Genomic DNA, 18,454 nt, shown 5'->3' with positions numbered 1-18,454 from the left:
CCCCACAGCCATTTGATCTCTCTAGTCTGGCCCCACCGGCTGGGGCTCCCGGAGCCCCTGTGCAGGGGCAAGGATGAGGACAGCCCAGCACCCCCGGGTCACTGCCCAGAGTGTGATGTACCTGCCCCATACCATACACAGAGGGACAGACAGGCCCAGGCCCCGGGCTGGACAGAGCCTCATGACTGCGTGAAAACCTGCTTGGGCACATTTTAAAAGGGAGGCAAGGTCAAGTCTCCTCCACCCATCACACCCACCTCCTCTGGCAAAAGTGGTTCTGATTTGCTGTCATTTTTAAGCATGGGTGGCATTTTACCTGGCCCTGCTAGGAGTGGGAAAGGCGCAGTTCTGGGTAAGAAGGCCCACAGGGACCTTGGGAGTCATTCTGACCTGAAGTGTACCTTTCCCACCTTGCTCCTTTGGCCTGTGAGCAGGTCACTCCTGCTTTAAAAATTAACCCATTGTTGCCTGAGTCACTTCCACCTCAGTGAGTACCAGGTCCCTGGGGGTGGGAAAAGGTAAGCCAGCTGTCAGGTCCTGGGTTCCCAGGTGCAGAGTGGAACAGGGCCAGATTATGGGCAGGGCTGCAGGTGAGCCCTAACTCCACCCTCCCATGCCAGGTGACCCTGGGCAGGACACTAACCTTCTGGCTCTCACTTGGATTTTCAATGCTAAGGACCAAGCCCACTGCCATCCTCCACAGACCGCAAGAGGTCCTAGGGCCATGAAGTCAGGCTGTGCCAAGCCCTGGTGTCCTGGGCTCCCCAACTCCCAAGATCCCCTGGCCCTCAGGATACCTGGCGCATGTCCGGTCACGTGGGCAGGACTAGGCAAATAGGCCCACAGGCCTCCCTGACCCCCACAGCCTCTCAGCTTCTGCCATTTCCCACCAGCTGGGAGACCCCACCCCAGTCTCCTTCTCTTTTCTCATCCATTCCTGCCCTCCCTCCTTTGAAGAACTGCACCAGCTGAAAATAAATCCTTAAACCAAAGGAATGAGGTGATAATGGTACAATTTCAGGCACTGTGACATATTTGGGGACAGGTGGCCACCTGTTCTCCCCTTCCTGAGGCCAGCCCCTTGACATAGTGGCCTACAAGGGAGCTGACACTTAGAAGTACGCAGTGGCCCCTTCTGTAATGCTCAGCTCCCCGGTACTGAGGTGTACCCGCCTTCCACACAGTGAGCTCAGTGAGGTCACGGGCAGCCTGTCTCATTCCCCAAGGAATCCACAGAACCTGGTACAGAATATGGGCTCAATAAATTCTGCTTGCTCACGACTGCCCTGCACTGACTGGCCATGTGCTGCAGGAAAACACCCCCGCCTTCAGCCATCCCTGCTTTGAACCTGAGCCCACCACTTCAAGCTGTCCAACCTGGGCACGCGGCATAGCCGTGCCAAATGCCTGTGGTTTCATCTGTACCACGGGGTCTTCACTCAGCAAGGCTGGGTGATAGGCAGTGTGTGGAACGCAGGAGGCCTCTGACAGTGTCTGTTCCCTTCTCGAAACACCCGGCCAATCCCTGTCACTTAGGGCCCCATACTTCATATCAAGGATTCAGTATACCGCAGCACTGCTTTAAAATAAAGCCACCAAGAGTCCTAGGGGAAATCATGGCAGAGTTCTGAAGAGAGCCTGAACAGAAGGCGAGTATTTTCACAGAAAATTCAGGATCTCCCTCATGCACAGTGCGGAAATTCTGTCCCAAAGTTCAGAGCCCAGATGTATAGAGATGTGGCTCTTAGGAATCAAGCCCTTAAAAACCAGCGCAGCTGTGAGCAGCAAGAAGTCCCAGGTTGCAGTCCTGTGGTCTGCTGGCAGCCGGCAACAGACGTGTCCATGGCTGCCAGTGGGTCCGAGGAGGATGTGGTCCCCACTGTCCCTGGCCTGTGGCTGAGTCCATGGGCCCAGGACAGTTCTTTGGGCTGCAGCTCCTCACTCGGGGGCTGCACTGGAGCAGCCACAGCAGCTGGGGTGCCGCAGAGACTGCATGACAGCTCGAAGCGGCCCCCTCCTGCCCTCGGCAGACAGGCTGTCCTCGCTGGCAGGCGCTTGCTTCAGCTGCTCAAACTGCATCTCCAGGTGCTTCTGGATGGCCACGCCGAGCACCTCAGGGTCCACAGCAGCTCCATACACCTCCCAGGTCATGCCCTCAGCGTCCCATCGGACATCCCGCACAGGGGACGGCTCCTCCTCCAGGCTGGATCCCAGAGTTACCTCTGGGAATGTATGCAGGGCCATCGGGGCTTCCCGGGGCGGGCTGGTGGCCACAGCCTTGCACACTGCCGTAGGGGCCACCTGTACACCAGCATCCTGGGCTGACAGAGGGGATGCCAACACAGGGGCCAAGTCACTGGCGGATGTCATGGTGCACACATCCTTCGTCCTGGCGCCAGTCTCTATAGCTAACCCAGTGGGACCCCAAGGGTGGGCACAGCAGTGGGAATGCCCAGAAAGTGCCCCAGACAACCTACACTGGAACTTCATCCCACGCTGAGCCTGTAGCCCAGACTCACTCACTGACGCCACCAGTTTGGGAAAGGCGAGGATCCCTGGGGCAGGCAGGGCATGGCAGTAGCCACCTGTCCCCACCTCCCCCATGCCACAGAGTAGAGCTGCGGGGGGCAGAGCATGGCAGGAGGAGGTAGCCGACTGCCCCGTGGCTTTGGGCCCAGCCTGGGAACTGCTGCTGTGGATGGTCGTGCTGCCCAGGTCCAGGGGTGGCACCTGACTCTCTCCCAGTGTCCAGGCTGAGTCCGAAGCCGCATCCTCCAGAGCCAGATCCCCTTCCAGACCCGCAGGGGTCTGACATCCCTGTCCAGAAGTACTGCTGGGCTGCAGCTGAGCCCCGTGGACTGGTGAGCTGCCGAGAGCTGAGCAGCTGAGGCTGGCCTTCCGAGCACCACTGTGGCCCTGGGTCGGGGTGCTACGGACCAGGTCCGAGTGGCTCCTCTGTACAGCAGTGGCACTCGGGGTCCGCAGGTGACACAGGTCACCACCACCCATGGTAGACACGTTGCCCACAGTGCTGCTCCGCCAGTGGCCCACAGCACTGGGCCGTGGCTGGGGGCTGGGGGCCCGTGTCTGCTCTGTGCTCTCAGCCTGGTGCCCCGCTTCCTCTGGGGCCTGGGGACTGGTGCTGGCCTCACCCGGCTGGGCCTGCCATACAGTGCTGCTGGCACTCTTTCGGAGCTCTGGCGTCCGTCCCCTGCCTTCACCCAGCAGGCTGGAAGAGCTCCGGGACAGGGGCTGTGAGCGGGGGCTCAGGGGTGCCCGGGCACCCGGCTCAGGATGGCTGGTGGTCATGGCTGCCTGCAGGAGAGAGGGAGGGAGAGAGTGGAGTTGAGCTGGGTGACTGACAGCACTTCTGGACTCTGCTGTGGGCTCACAGGGTGCCAGGCACGCTGGGAGGACAAAACACCAAACACTTCACACCAAGGTCATCACACATTAAACACAGGAATGACAGTTGAAATATCTAATAACCGGTACCAAGTGATTAGAACCAGCCCGAGAGTAGGGTCCTAGAGACCACCCACCATGCCAGCCGTGGATTCTTTACTGCGAGATTATGGGGATGGAGGGGAAGCCAGGGGAGAGGCCACATCTGCTGGGGCTTTGTGGGTAGGGGCTTTGGGACAATAGCTCTTAGTCAGCACAGAAGTATTGCAGTATTTTAATAACCAGTAAAGCTCGACTGGCGAATACTAGCCTGGTTCCTCCCAGGACTGTCAGCATCCATCTGGGTCTGGACTGGGGCCTCCTTTGCACGGAGTGGGGGCCCAGAAAAGGTCTACGGGATAAAAAAGCAGTAAGTAGAGAACACACTGAGAGCTGTCCCGGGTTCTCTCTGGCCCAGCCTGGCTGAGCTGTCATGTATCTGAGACTCAGTCTTAGCAGCTGTGAAGGGACAGCTGTGACCCCCGTCTCTGGCTCCAGGGGTAGGGAGAGGATGCCTGTACTAGCCCTTCACACGCAGGACTCACTCAGCATTTGTCATTCATTCCACAGCCATATTCTGAACACCTACCGCATACCAGGCTCTAATTTAGATCCGCCTGTGCCCTGTGAATGGGGTCCCATACCACCAGTCAAACACACCCTCTATAAAGTTTAAACTCCCTCTTGCCAGGTATGCCTGCACTCTTGTTGCCCCCTCCTCCCCACCATTTCTGTCCCTTCCTCCAGCCACACAGACCCCTCTGCCCACTGACCCATCTAGAGCCTTGAGTTAGCACTGGCCCCTTCAACCTCAGTGTCTCATCCTGGGGAAGCTTTCCCAAGCTGGGCTGGGGCCATGTTTGGCTGAGCACTGTCTGGCCTGGATGGAAGATTCTGGCCAACCACAGGCCTTGCATCAGCCTGAAGCTGTCACAGCAGGCCTGAGGCCTGTTCCCCTGTCTGTCCAGCACCTAGCACTGACCTGACACATACTTGGCACTCAGAGAAAGTCTCCTGTATGCCTGACCGAGAGAATAAGCAAAAACAAGAGTAAACTACAAAGGAATAGTGCTGAGCACCAAAAACAGGGTCTGAGGGAGGGCATTTCTGAGACAGGAGAGCTCACTTTATGTGATGGATTAGAAAAGGCCCAGTCACGTAAGTTGTGCCTGGAGGGAGGAGGGAAAGGGTGCTCAGGGGGAAGAAACAGGGTGAGCAGAAGGCAGGAAGCCACGTGTGCAGAGCACCTAAGGCTGGATCTGGGCAGGGCCCTGAAGGAAGTGGGGTCAAGACATCTGGACCAGCTAGCCCTGGCCAAAGCTGTGAACGAGGAACACCACTCTGGGACACCCTGCCCAGCAGGATGGGCTGGAGAAACAGGGCAGGGACAGCAGGCAACAGGTAGAGTTTGGGCAACCCCAAATCCTGCCCTCCCACCCCTGGGCTGATAAGATGCCAAAAACCAACCACGTAGGCCAGGAGAGCAAGGCCACCTGAAAGGGAATGTGGGAAGGGCCTTGGTTTCTGTTTAATGACAAACTTCTTGCTGTCCCAGCACTCAGCAGATGGCTGGCGGCTGTCTAAGCCAACAGTGAGGATGTTTCTGGAGCTATGGTCCCCTGAGAGCTCAAGACTTGTTATGGAGTCCAGTTCAGCACAACTTCCTGCTATGATGAAAAACTCTACTCTGCACTGTCCAATACAGTAGGCACTGGCCACATGTGGTTAATGATTACCGTCCCAGACTGCAGTTCTAGACCCAGTCCTAATCTGGGCAGGAGTGGCCCACCCTGGCTGCTCTTTGGGGCCAACACCAGACTGGCCCTTGGAAGGTTCAGGAAAAGGATGAGTAGCCAAGAGAGACTATGACCCAGGCCCCACCCTCAAGGAGCTGTATGATGGACATGTACACAAAGGACAACAAAGCCAATAAGAATCAGGGTGATGATGACGATGGCTCCCAGTACCAAATCACCCACCATGTGCCAGGATATGCCACATCCCTTCCAGCACATTTACTTGTCAGAGCAAATTCATGAGATACATCATCATTCCCATTCTACAGACGAGAAGGCCAAAGCTCAGAGAAGTTTAGTGACTCACCTAAGGGCACACAGCTAGTGAGTGGCTAAGCTAGGAATCAAACCCAGGAATGTCTATGGTTCTCTGTGCCCCACCCTGTCATGGCAGACCTCTATCCTGGACCCTCTCACCCTCCACTGTCATCAGCTTTTTACTTACCCATTGCCCTGACTCACCTGGAGCCCAGCACCCAGCACAGTGTTGGCACTTGCAGTGGTGCCCAAGACATGCCAGTGGAACACGTGAGTAAGTGGGAACAAAGCTTGGACCCCCCCACGCCACCTGCTTCTAGTAGCTTCTTAGGCTGCCTGGAGTCAGGAGGGCAGGAGGTGCTCCTGCTGGCGGGGAAGGCCGTGGTCACCAACCACCCTAGCAGGCAGACAACCACCCAGCTGCAGGTCCAAGAATGCCGAGGCGGCCTCCTCTGGACAGCCTACACAGCCTCTGGCTGATCTCCACCTCCCTCAGACCCTCCTAGGGAGCAAGACCATAAAGATTCCTGGCGTCCCTGAGGAAACAGGTGGAATGAGGCTGGGGTGCCCTCAGACGCCACCAAGAGCGAGTGAGAAGCCATCAGTGACAAGGGACCCCTGTGCCTGCCTCATCAGGTGGCTGCCCAGTACCCAGGGCTAGTCACGACCCAGAGACAGCAGTGACCACAGAGGCCCCAGAGGAGTAGGGGATATCTGTTGGTTCTCTCCCTCATCCTATTGCACAGGTGGCAGGTGACAAAACAGACCTGAAGCTGCTCAGAAATGTCAAAGAACCCAAAGCTAAACCCCAACAGGGTGAGTATTCGTTCCTCTTACAACCTGGCCTTCCCAGCTCTGAGGGAGGGAAGGCCTCTGAGGGAAGTCACCCAGGTTATTCCTCAGGAAAGGAGGTTTCCCACACCCCCTGTCTCAAAGAAGAGGGGCCCTGCAGGGAGGGGTGGGAGCTGACCAAATGTGCCTTGGAGCCATGGGTGAGGAGGTGGGGCGCGGGGTCTGCTTCCAACCCTGGCTCTTCCCCTTCCTGCGTCAGTGCCTGCAGGTGGACCTCTAACAGCTCTGGGCCTCACTCTCCCCAATCTGCAAAACAGAAGAAAACCCGTACCCTGCAGGGTTGTTGTGAAGACTAAATGTGATGGAATATGGACTGTCTGGAACGGAGATTGTTAATAATAATCTTTTCTTCCCCCTTCCAACAGGAGTGACTTCTGCTCAAGGTACCATAGGAACTAGTGGGGAGGAGGGGAGGCCCTCTTAGGAAACCATGGAGACACCCTATAGGTTAGCCTAATCTTGCTTCCCAATCCTCCCTACCTTCATCCCATCCTAGGACATAGTCACCACCAGTGTCCCCAATGTCTTCATCACCACACTAAGTTTCCAGTCTATTTCAAATCTTCATTTGGGAGGACACACATGCACATGCAGGCACATGTACATGGGTACACACAAGTTTAAAGTCTGCATTCTACATGCCCAGAAAACCATGGGAAAGCCTCTGGCTTCACCCTGGGAAGATGTTTTAGCACACGTTAAAAGGCACAGGAGTATCCAAGAACCCTAGTGTTCTTTGGATGGCATTTTAATGTTCGCTCTCCTGCCCCATTTGATGTCAAAGTTGGGAAGTGGCCAATGCCCTGTGGCCAATGCAGGACTGTCCTGTTGCCTCAGTTCTGCGTGTCAGTAAGTGGAGAAGCAGCCAGCTTCACATGCAGCAATCAACCAATGTCACTCTCAGTAAAAGCTGCCAGTTCTGCAGAAACTTCCAGACTGGCCCAGGCAAACAGACTGCTCAGTCACTTGGTCAGAGATTCCAACTCCAGCACAGAAGCACAGGCCTTTTGGTGTGTACCAAGGGGGACAACCGAGGCCACCGCATGCAAGCCCAATCTCAGACCTTATTGTGGCATTCATATAAGCCCCCTCATAAGGGACACACAATTGGATGATGAGCTCTGCTTCCAGCAAAACCGAAACAGGAAAGGCAAGCCCACGTGGTCAGAAGGGGAAGTTGCTCAAATGTTAAAATAGGGACCTTAGTACCCAGGGACCAGGTAAAGTAACACATCTCATAAATCCCTCATTGCAGAGTGGGGGCGTGGCACCCTTCAGCAGGTGGTCTGACCCATGCCAGCAGGGCCTGGGAGCCTGACAGGAAGCTCAAGGCCAAACTTGGGCAATGAAGCAAGGAACACTCCTGAGAGGGCGTGTTGAGAGGGGACAAAGCTTGCCCATCACAGAGAAAGGCCTTTAAGAACCAGGTGCCCAGAAACAAGCTGTGCCAGGAAAGGGTTCTAGGGTAACTGTGGACCCAAGGACCCAGCTCTGCTCACCAGAGAGAAGCCCAAGCCCCCATCAGCTTCAGAGCTTCTTCACCTGAGGAGGATTTGCCCACACTTCCCAGGATACACCTGAGGTGAAGAAGGTAAGCCTCCAGGCCCCGCTGCCCCAAACCAGAAGCATCCCCAGCAGCTGTCGTGTCCCTCCTTGCATGCTCATGGGCACCAGTGCACTGCCATGGGCCCGCACCCCACCCGCAGACACACCAGAGATGGACGTACAGGCCCTTTTGCTGGGGAGACTGCAGGAAACAGCGTCTACACAGCTGCATCTGCAAACCTATGGTACAGGCCGCCTCTGACTGCCGGGCCAAAGGCCTGAACACACACCAGACCACACATCCTTCCCAGGACTGGGTTCCCTTCTCCGCCCCTCTCGCTCAAAGCCCACCCGGACTCAGGGAGAAGGTCAACACGCTCCCCAAACTGGGCTACAGACCTTCCCAGCAGAAGGACAGCAGCTGAAGGAAGATGGGGCTGTGTGGCAAGGGGGTAGGGAGGAGGGCAGGAGAATAAGAGGGAAGGGAGGTTTGGGGCTGAGGGCGGAAAGTGCGGTGGTACGGAGGGAGGGTACAGGGAGGGCCATTAGGAGCAGAAAGAAGCCACAGGAGCAGGGGTGAGTGCAGAAGGAGCCGGGGTCCTGGGCAGAGTAAATGGGAGATGGGCAGAGGAGACCTAGACGAGGGCATGGGACAGGCAATGAAAGGAGACACGGGAGCAGGGAGGCGGCCCTGGGGGTCGCCGAGACCTGGGCAGGGGCCGGGATGCAGAGTCTGAGAGCAAAGGGAGGTGAGGGGTGGGGTTCCGGGGCGCAGGGAGGGGAGGCCCCGCCCATGTCAGCCCACCCCCCACGGGCACGCTCTGAGCCGGCCTCTCACCCTCTCGCCCGCCCCGGGCCGCGCTGGCCGGCGGAAGCGCTTCTCCTGCGGCCGCCACAGGTGCCGGTTCAGCGGCCCAAGATGGAGCCGGACCCGGCCTGGGACGAAGACGCCGCGCGCCGCCGTCCGCCCGACCCACGGAGGGTACCGGGAGGAGCGGGGAGGGGGCGGCGGCCCTGCTCACCTGGGCCCGCCCCGCGCTCCTCCGCCGGCGTCAGCGTCCGGCCCCGCCCCCGAGGCAGCCCGGGTCCACTTCCTCGTCGCCCTGCGCCCCTCCCTCGCGCGCCCCGGACTGAGGTCTGCAGCCCCCCTGGTGACCCCCTCCTCACGGCCCCGCCCCGTGTCCTTCGTCACTCTGGCCCCGCCCTTCACTAGTCGCGGGCACCCGACTCTGCCTTCGAGACCCCTAAGCTCTAGGGCCCGCCCTCTGGGGTACAGGGCCCCGACCCTCCAGCCCCACCCTTACGGACCCCCATTCTCCTAGCCCTGGACCTCACAGTCCCAACCTCCTGGACCCCAAGTCGACCCTGGTCCTTTGAGCTCTGCCTCCATGACCCCTCCCCCCGCCCGCCCTGGTACTGAGCCCTCCGCCCAACCTCATAGGCTCCATGAGTTGCGTCCTCAGCCCCGCCACCAAGGCCTGTATTCTCCCATCCCTTTCCTCCCCGTCTCTGTCCTCACCTTTGCCTCCCAACCCAACCCAACTCCGGGCATTCAATCTCCAGTCCACCCCCATGGACCCCCAACAGCCGGCGTGCGTAATAGCAGTGCGGAGGTGAGATGACCCCACCCAAAGCCCGCACCCCTTCCCGCGGCTCCTGCAGCCCCAAAACGCCCTCCCTGGCTCCCACCCCACCCCACGACGTCCGGAGCCGGTCCAGACCCTGGGAACACTGGGTCACGCCCTGCCAGACCGGCGGAGGCCTGAGGGCTACTCAGTTCTCTCAACCTCCCCGCAATCTCCGACGGCCGCTGGACAGATTCTCAATAAGCGGCTACCCTTCCAGCCTTGCCCCCGACCCCTTACACCCTGGAGGGGTCTCCTACCACCCACCCCCCACGGCCACGTGATAAGGAGAGCTTGTCCTATGTCTGGGCCCCAGTCTCCGAGATTTGGCTCCCAATGTCAGCCCTCCTCTGTTGATCCCAGCTCCAAGGACCCCTGATTTGCTTGACCAGCTGTTTGCTGAGAGGTCTGCACCCCCTCTGGTCCAGTGACCCGGAAGCCACCACCATCTCACACCTCCAATTTGAGAAGTCCTTAGGCCCCAGCCTCAACTCTGGCAGCCATGTGCTGCCACTGGAGCATCAGGATGGGGTCTACAGAAAGCCCTCAATCCTGGGAGCGAGACTGAGATGGAAAGCCCAGAGTGCACTACTCATTTCCGCATAGTGCCCCTAGCCTAGCCCCTAGCCCAGGAAAGGCTGTGCGGTGAGGTGCTGCAGAAGCGCCTAGCCAGCCCGGCCCCCCCACTCAGGAGCCCTGTCTGTAGCTCTGAGCTGCTCCCCATCAGTTTGCCTCATGGACCCAAGGAGGCAACAGACACTGCCACGGCAGGCACAGCATTTGGCCCTGCAGTCATACCCTCATGCTTCCCTGCATGGCTTTGAGCCATAGGCACCACTGCCAGCTCCCTGCAGCCTGTGATCCTGCTTCTTAAGGCCTGGAAAGGTTGGTCCTATCTTCTCTGCCCCTCCACCCATGGTCAGTTACAGCTTCAAGTTGGGGACTCACTCACTGGTGCAGTGGGTGGGTTCTACTCAGGAAGACACTTTTCAGTGGGGCCTTAGCACACAATCCCAGAGCCTGACAGATGGCTGCTCTGGGGGCTTGAGCACTGGAGGCTAACGGGTGTCCAAGTAGAGTATCCAGGACTTGGCCTCCCCACCACACACCACCTCGCAGGAAGAATCCTGCCCAAGTGGGCAAATATGGGATTTGTTTGCTGAAGACACCACCTACTCCTGTCCTGCCCAGGAGTTAGGACCCCTTCTTCCTCCACATCTCAGAAATTTTACTCATTGTGTGTTTTTAGGGAAGTCAACTGAGCACCAAGAAGGGATGAGCTACGTGGGGTTACACAGAATTGGTGCCAGATCTGAGGCTCAAACCTGGGGCTCCCAGCTCCCTGAGCATCCGAGAGCCCTCCAAGCTCCTCACCTGAGTGTTTCAAGGAGGCCTGCTTGGAGCTGGGTGCCAGCAAATGTCTGCCACACTGCAGACACAGCCTGGCTGATCCAGCCACCAGAGTCTCTGAGCATCGCTCTGACCTTGGCCCCTTGTCCAATTGGTCCTCTCCCATTTGTAGCTTGTCGAGGAAGGTCCCCTGGCTGCCCCGCGAGAGCCCAGGATGGGGAGTCAGACATGAATTGCAATCCCGATCCCCCACCCACCCTTTCACTGGTTCTTCAGTCCCACACCCAGGCAACACTATTCGTCTCTCTGGGTGTCGGTTCCCTCATCTGCAGAGTGGCAATAATTATACTTGCCTCACAGGGCTGTGGTGAAGATGGGATTTGTGAAAGTGTTGCGTAGAGTGCCCTTGCTGCTATCAGTCATTTGATCAAATATTTATTGAGCTCCTCCTGTGACCGGTTCTGGAGATACAATCCAGGATTGCATTATGTTGGGGTAGGAGTGGGGTTTGTTGGTTGCTTTGATAGAGAGGAGGCTCTGGCTTAGGACCCCAAATCCAAGTGCCATTTCCTGAGACTTGGAACCCTGACAGCAGAGGAGCAAGTATGGTGTTCTCAGGAGTCCAGGGAGGGTGCACTGGGATGGGGGGACATCAGGTGGAGAGGTGAGTAGGACTGGAGTTTCCTAGGAGGTCTGGGCATCCTGGGCACAGGGGTCCCTGAAGTCACAAGAATGGATAAGGTCTTCAGGGAGAGTGTGGAGGAAAGGTCCTAGGACCCAGCTGTGAGTAACACAGCTGTGAGATAGCAAAGGACTGAGAGAGAGCAGCCAGAAAAGAAAGAGAAAAACTGGGACATTGCTGTGACCCATGGCACTCAGAGCAACCAGCTCCAACGAGGTGATGGAACAGAAGCTACTGGAGCAGACGGAGGGGTGAGTTGGAGGGGAGAATCAAAGGTAGCACAGGTGAAGACAACTTTTAAGCATGAGCATAAAGGGGAGAAGAAAGAAAGGTGTGACTTTGGAGGGTATGTGGGGTCAAGAAAGATTTTTTTTTTTTGGCTCTGTTTTATGGTTTGCTTTTTAATATCCCTGCCTGTAGATCTGAGCTGCCCCTCATCACTTTGCCTCATGCCTCATGGAATAGGATTCCTTGATTTCAAGCAACAGAAAACAACTCTACTTAAGTTGAGCAAAAAGGGAATGTGTTGGAAACCTGCAGGGATCTCAGAATGGAAACTCATGCTGGAGTTTCCCCTTGGTTCTTCAAGACAGGATACAGGGGACTCCAGACCTGGGCAGCAGGAGCTGCTCCGCAGTTTCACCCTGTCACCACCACAGAAGGAAGGATTCCAGTTGTTTGTCCTTTGTGTGCCTGGCAGCTCAAATTCAGGGTCTCACGGGAGCAAGAGCCCACTTAGCTGAGCTACAGCCATGTGCCTTCTGTCCTTGGATGGTGAGAGGAATACCTGGCCAAATGCATCTCTAAGAGCACCCTTGGCCCACCAGGATCGCACACACACAACCTTTCCCCAGAAGGGGGAGTGGAATCTGGGTGGCCAGACACAGACAGATCCACTGCACGTTGTAACAAATTGAGCATATTCGAGAGCGCCAGAAGGACCCATAGAGCAGAAGTGGATGAAGAACAGGAAGGAGTGGGAACCACAGCTGGCATAAGGTCCCCATGGGCTGGGATCCAGAATGTGTGAAACACGTCGTGGTGGCCTCTCTATGAAGCGAGAAGAAATGATGGGAGTAGTCCTAGGTAATTTAGTAGGTTTGGAAATTGAAGTTTGATGGTTCCATTTTCTCTGTGAAATAAAATGCAAGCTCATATGCTGAGACAGAAAGGGGAAGATGGAAAGGTTGGAAGAGTGAGGAGAGCGGAAGAGGTTTGGAGTAGTCATTGCAGAGAATGGAATTGCCTGTTGGCCAAAGAAGTCCAGTAGAAGATTGACAGGCAATATTGTAGCCTATGCAAGATTTGTGACCAGCAATAATATACCCCAGAAAGAACCTTCATCAAAGACAAGCAAGTTTTCATTAGGACTCACACTTGTAAGAGAGTCAAAGGCTACAGCCTTCTGGATGCTGGAGGCAACTCGGAAAGCAGATGCCTGAGTTCAGTCTTGCAAGGTAAGTCAGAGACCATCTGAAGCTGCTTGGGTGGGAAATGGGTTTATCATAGGGATACATGTAGATTTCAACCAGAATTGGAAAGTCCTCAGGAACAAGCAAGACAGACATAGAAATACCCATTGCTGCATCGCATCCTACCTGGAGTTGTGTGCGCCATCTCCCACCTGATGGTTGTCCTCTGCTCTGCTATTTCTACCAGTTAGCTCGCGCCCTCTGCTGGCACATAATTTCTGCTAATTGGCTGCTTGAAGCACCAAGGCGCAAGCAGCTCATGGAGGTGTCTCTTAAGCGTCCTTCTGACTTCTTCCTCTGTGGCTAGCTGCCTCCCTCCCGCCATTTGTCCCAATTCCTAGTTACACAAGAGAAATCTGACAGACATAGGTCATCTTTAATGTCAGAAGGAAGCTGCCAGCCGATGGAGTTAGGATTTAGCACCTAGTTCAGGTGCCCTCTCCCATCCAGCAGTCACATGGTCTAAAACATTTCCACCTACTGGCTGTCCCCTCTGCTAGGGCTGCGGGCATGCCAGATACCACGGCTGACATGTATGTCTACACAGAAATATATTAGCCCATACTTTTTTGACTTCAAGGGACAGAAACTCAACTCAAATTGGCTAAAACCCCAAAAGGACTTTTCTTTGGCTCTTGTAAGTCAAGAGTTTCAGGCAGTCAGGCTTGGCTAGAGCCACAGGCCTGAGTGATGTCATCAGAACCTGGCATCTCTCCATCCCTTTTAGGTAGACTTTGCATATGTAGTTGGCTCTCAGCAGCTCTGGAATGATATCCTCACAGCCAAGCTATTGTATAGCTATGATTGTTATAATCACTCCCAACAGTTTCCCCAAAATCCTAGGTCTGAGTCCTAGTAAACGAACGTGAGTCACTGCCCAGCTCTTAACCCATCACTGTGGCTAGGGGATGGATGCTCTGACTACTGAGCTCTGGATCAAGCCTAGCCCGTGGGGAAGGCCTGGGAACATTTGGATTCCAACTCTTGTCATGAGGCCACTAACACAGTCCTTGACTAGAGGGGAATTGTTTGTGCCAATTCAGCCCTAGGTCATGGCTCATAACTATCTGATCATGACCTTGACTGAGGACCAAACACAGACACTGCTAATTACCCACCTATGGCAGGATAGGCTAGGGTATGCTGCGATAGCAAACCTCGCAAAAATGTCAGTGGCTTAACTAAACAAAAGCCTGGTTTTCACTCGTGCTTTATGTCCATCATAGGTTGGCATTCTATTCCTCTGCACCCTCAGGGACCCAGGCCACTAACGGCTTCTCGATACACGCTTTTACAATCGCTACGTCAATAGAGAAGAACATGGGAGATTGTGCACTAATTCTTAAAGTTGTCGCTAGAAACCAATACATGTCACTTCTGCTCACATTTCACTGGCCAAAGTAAATCCATGCCTAAGCCCCAAGTAGGGTTTTATACCATCAGGGTGAGAAGAGGAAAACCAAATATACTGACCCAATACATGCTGCACTAGTGACAACCCACCACCCAATTTCTCTCTCTTCTTCTTCCTGCCTAACAGAGTCCCAGTTTTGTCCAGGATGACAATGTGCCCAGCTAAATATATTCACCTTTCCAGAATTCCTTGTAAGTAGGGATAGCCATGTGACCCAGTTATGGCCAATGAGATGTAAGAGGAAATCACTGGTTGAACTCCCAGGAGTTAGATGTGATGCCTTGAGATGCAGCAGCCATGCTGTGAGCATAAGCACGGAAGCTGTACAACCAGGAAGGTGAAGGAGGAGGAGGAGGGAGCCTGGGATCTTGACAAAATCCTTGAGCAGCTACCTTGCCCTGGGGTGCTCGTTACATGAGAGCAATACACCACTATCTCTTTGATCCACTGAAGGTTGGGTTGTCTGGTGTTTACATTCAAATACATTCCTTCCTATTTACTTTCTATGTGTTTGAAGTTTCTCAATGTTCAGTCTTTAACATACGGATGATTCACAGTGCAATGGAAAGAACATGGGCTTTTGGATTACTCAATACTGGCTTAAAATCTAGGGTCGGCCAATTTCTAGTTATGTGTCCTTGGGCAGATAACTAAGGACACATAACTAAGGCTCTTTCAGCCTTATTTTCCTCATCTGTAAAATGAGAATAAAAGTCCTGTGACATAGACAGTCATTGCCGATAACCCTTCCCCTTGCCTACCTCCCACTGTAAGACTGAAAAGGTCAGATACCCACTTTCTTGGTCTCTCTTGAAACCAGCATAGCTGTGTATGGGTCTGGCCAATGAGGCATAAGAGTTAACGTGCAGGGGTTTTTCTGATGAAAGGATAGAAGTGAGTGAGGAAAGAAATACTCATCCCACACGTTCCCTTCCTTCTTTTCCTGCCTTTGAATTTGGTATTAAAGATAACAAGCGTGGTGCTGTAGTAGCTATCTTGCAACTTTAAGGTGACATATGCTGAGATGGCAGAGCAGAAAGACACAAGAAGATTGCATCTTGGATGATAATCTTGAGCTGCCAAACCAAATCTGAGGCCGTCTAACTACAAATCTCTTGTTAAGCAATACTTATTTCACATTTAACACCTCTGAAATCAAGTTACATCTTACAACTGATATGATAGTAAAGAATTGCATCGTAGTTTCACAGCATTTTCTCTTATGCAAAGAAAGTGGTGCAATAGTGGTGAGATTTACAATCAATGGCATCTTAGAGTTGATAAAATGCTCATATGGTAATAAATCTCCCTATGATTTAAGTCACATTTAGTCAGGTTTGCTGTAAGTTGTAGCCAAAAGAATTTCTAACTGATAAAAAATGCCTACTATAGAGGGTGGTTGTGAAAAATGAATGAATAAAATAACGTCAGTAAACACTTTGTGCAGATTATTTTAAAGGGATAGCATTTGGTCAGGGGCTCATATCTTTTTTAATAAATTATTTTTTTTACTATGTCCAACTGTTCTCTCTCTGTCTCTCTCTCTCTCTCTCTCTCTCTCTCTCTCTCTCTCTCTCTCTCTCTCACACACACACACACACACACACACACACACACACAAAGAGAGATATAATAATGTCCAGAAAATAAGGACAGATAAGAAACACCAAGTTACAAATTTGGGCCACAGAAAACTCAAAGCAGGTGGGTAATCTTGTGTCATTTGAGATTTTTGTTTACAAATGGCAGATACCTACTCAAATGAGAATTTGTTGACTCACCTAAGGCAAAAGTTGAATGATGCTGTGACTTCAGATGTGATCTGATTCAGCTGTCACCAGGACTCATTATCTCTGTCCCTCTCTTCTCTGCGCATCACTTGCTCCAAGCTGATCCTGTTCTCAATCAGGCTCTTTTCTGATCATTCTGATCATGCAAGATTGCCTCACTAGATTCAAGGCCCTCAGGAAGAGCACCTGCCTCTGTCCCAGCATTGACAGGAAAATTCACGTTGTATCTCATTGGCTGTGGTCAGTCCCTGTGCCTATGTTTCCCAAACCTATCACTGCAGCCAGGAGAGGGAGCTGCCGAAGAACCAAGGTCAGTTCAAAGCAGAGGGTTGGATCAGCCACACCTGAGCCATCGGCATGGAGAGGAGAGAGGGCTCTCAGAGAACACAAGGGGCACCATTTTAGCACAAGGATGAAAGACGCTGTGTTACAACAACCCAGATGTCCTCTCTGAGCTGCCTTCTCTTTCCTAAGCCCACTACCGCCACCCAGGCTTCGGCACTTTATCACTCCCACAACAGATAGAGTTGGTCCAGACAAGACCCAAGTCAGCCAGTAAAGAGAAGTGGCAAGACAATCCACCCCAGACCACGACTTCAAAATGTGTGGAGGGTGAGAAAGGGGGTAGCTTTCCAAGGGTGAGCCCTGCTCAGCTCACCACTCTAGTCTCATCAAACAAATCAACAAGAGAGTGACTGTTTCAGCCAACGTTTGCTGCTTACAGAATCTCTATGGCAATTTACATCTCCCTTCCTTGTCTGCAAGTTGGCTGGCGTAGGTTGGATAGGCTAGACTCGTTGATTCCAGGCTTCTGGTTGGGTTTGGATCTGCTCCACACATCTCCCATCAGCAACTATCTGGGGCAGGCTCTTCTTACTGTGACGGCAGAAACACAAGCGAGCAGGGCACTTCTAGCCTCTGCGTGATCATCCCCGTCAACAATCCATTGGCGCAAGCAAGTCACAGGGCCAAGCTCAAAGACAACTGGTAGGGAAGTGTGTTTCCCCACCACCTTGCAAAGAAGCAAGAGTATAATACTAGTACTGGGGAGGGAACTTGGGACCCATAATATAATCTGCCACAGAAAGTAACCAAAGAATGACCTACCCTACAGGCTCAGCCCTTTTAACTGATTTGCCTGTTACAGTGAAAGCTCAGCCTTGAGCACTAAAGCCCAATCAGAAAGCCTTGTCCATGATCACATGGTCTATTGGTGGTAAAGGAGGAGGATATGAGAAAGCCCTGAATTCCCTCTGGAGGCCACAGGTGGAACGGAGCAAGTCAACAGAGATTACTTCTCATCTGTCCACTGTCCTCAAACAGTCTTGATTCAGTTATCAGAAAGCCCAGCCCCGGTGATAATCAAATCGGAAAATGAGTTAGAGTCAAGTCTTCATGACTCCTACAGCTCGGGCCAGCCTCAGGTAACCCTGCTCTCTGAGAGAGCGATGTGGTCAGCATCTTCTCTCCTCTCTCCCCTCGCCGCCGACTGCAGACTTCTGAGGTCACAGTATAAGGAGAGAGGAAGGGTAGGAGTATGGAAAGTTCTTTCTTGATAGTCCCATAGATGGTCTTACGCTCTCTGGATCTGGAATAGGTTTAACACTCTCATGGGCACTTTGAAAACTTCCTTAAAGATTTTCCCTTTCCCGCTTCTACTCCCCTGCCCCCTGCTTTCGAGCTGTGATTCCCTTGACCCCAGCAAATAAATCAGAAGCCACTCGCTCTTTCCTCAGCTCCTAGAAAGTTCACCTCCTACAACCGTGTGCTGCAGTCCCATCAGCTCTCTCGCAGGCCTTTGGGACAGGATCTGAGGTGATCACACACCAGCTCTTTCATTCATGTGGCCCACATCTGGTTGTGGGAAATATACACACATTCCACATTCTGACAAGCCTGTAGGAGCAGGACAGCAGCAATTCCCATCACACTCAGGCCTACACCCCCACCACAAGGAGCACTTCTAGTCTCCAAGATCCAGAAGCCTTTGCCCCACCATGAGAGGGAATATAGCTACTTCCCAACATAGCAGCAGCTTGCTCTTGTCTCGCACTCTCTCTCCACCATCTCCAGCCAAAGCCACAGTTGCCTGTGTGCACCAACCACCAGTCCACTCCCTCCCAAACTCCAGAGGACTCAAAGCAAGCTCTCAGAGTGGTCCTGTTGAAGGAGGCCAGCGCTCTCTAGGCTTGGGCGAGTGTAGCTACTCCACCTGCCCCTTGTTGG

The 18,454-nt window shown here is 53.8% G+C and overlaps 1 protein-coding gene across 1 annotated transcript; it reads right to left on the bottom strand.

The window, feature by feature from the left end:
- Positions 1 to 997: 997 nt before the first annotated feature.
- On the bottom strand, positions 998 to 8,930 carry GPRIN2 (G protein regulated inducer of neurite outgrowth 2). Its single transcript, XM_081074543.1, has 2 exons — positions 8,734 to 8,930; positions 998 to 3,315 (listed from the first exon to the last, which is right to left on the bottom strand). Exon 2 carries the CDS (start codon positions 3,307 to 3,309, stop codon positions 1,939 to 1,941), a length of 1,371 nt encoding a protein of 456 aa, XP_080930669.1. The 5' UTR covers positions 3,310 to 3,315; positions 8,734 to 8,930; the 3' UTR covers positions 998 to 1,938.
- Between the last annotated feature and the right edge of the window lie 9,524 nt (positions 8,931 to 18,454).

This window comes from Rhinolophus hipposideros (assembly GCF_964194185.1).
Source record: "Rhinolophus hipposideros genome assembly, chromosome: 15".
NCBI classification, from domain to species: domain Eukaryota; kingdom Metazoa; phylum Chordata; class Mammalia; order Chiroptera; family Rhinolophidae; genus Rhinolophus; species Rhinolophus hipposideros.
The sequence above is the reverse complement of the archived record's forward strand: the minus strand, read 5'-3'. Positions and strand labels throughout refer to the sequence as shown.

What these genes read in the sequence shown, in the direction of transcription:
- GPRIN2 (XM_081074543.1), bottom strand. Translation starts at nt 3,309, where the DNA reads ATGACCACCAGCCATCCTGAGCCGGGTGCCCGGGCACCCCTGAGCCCC.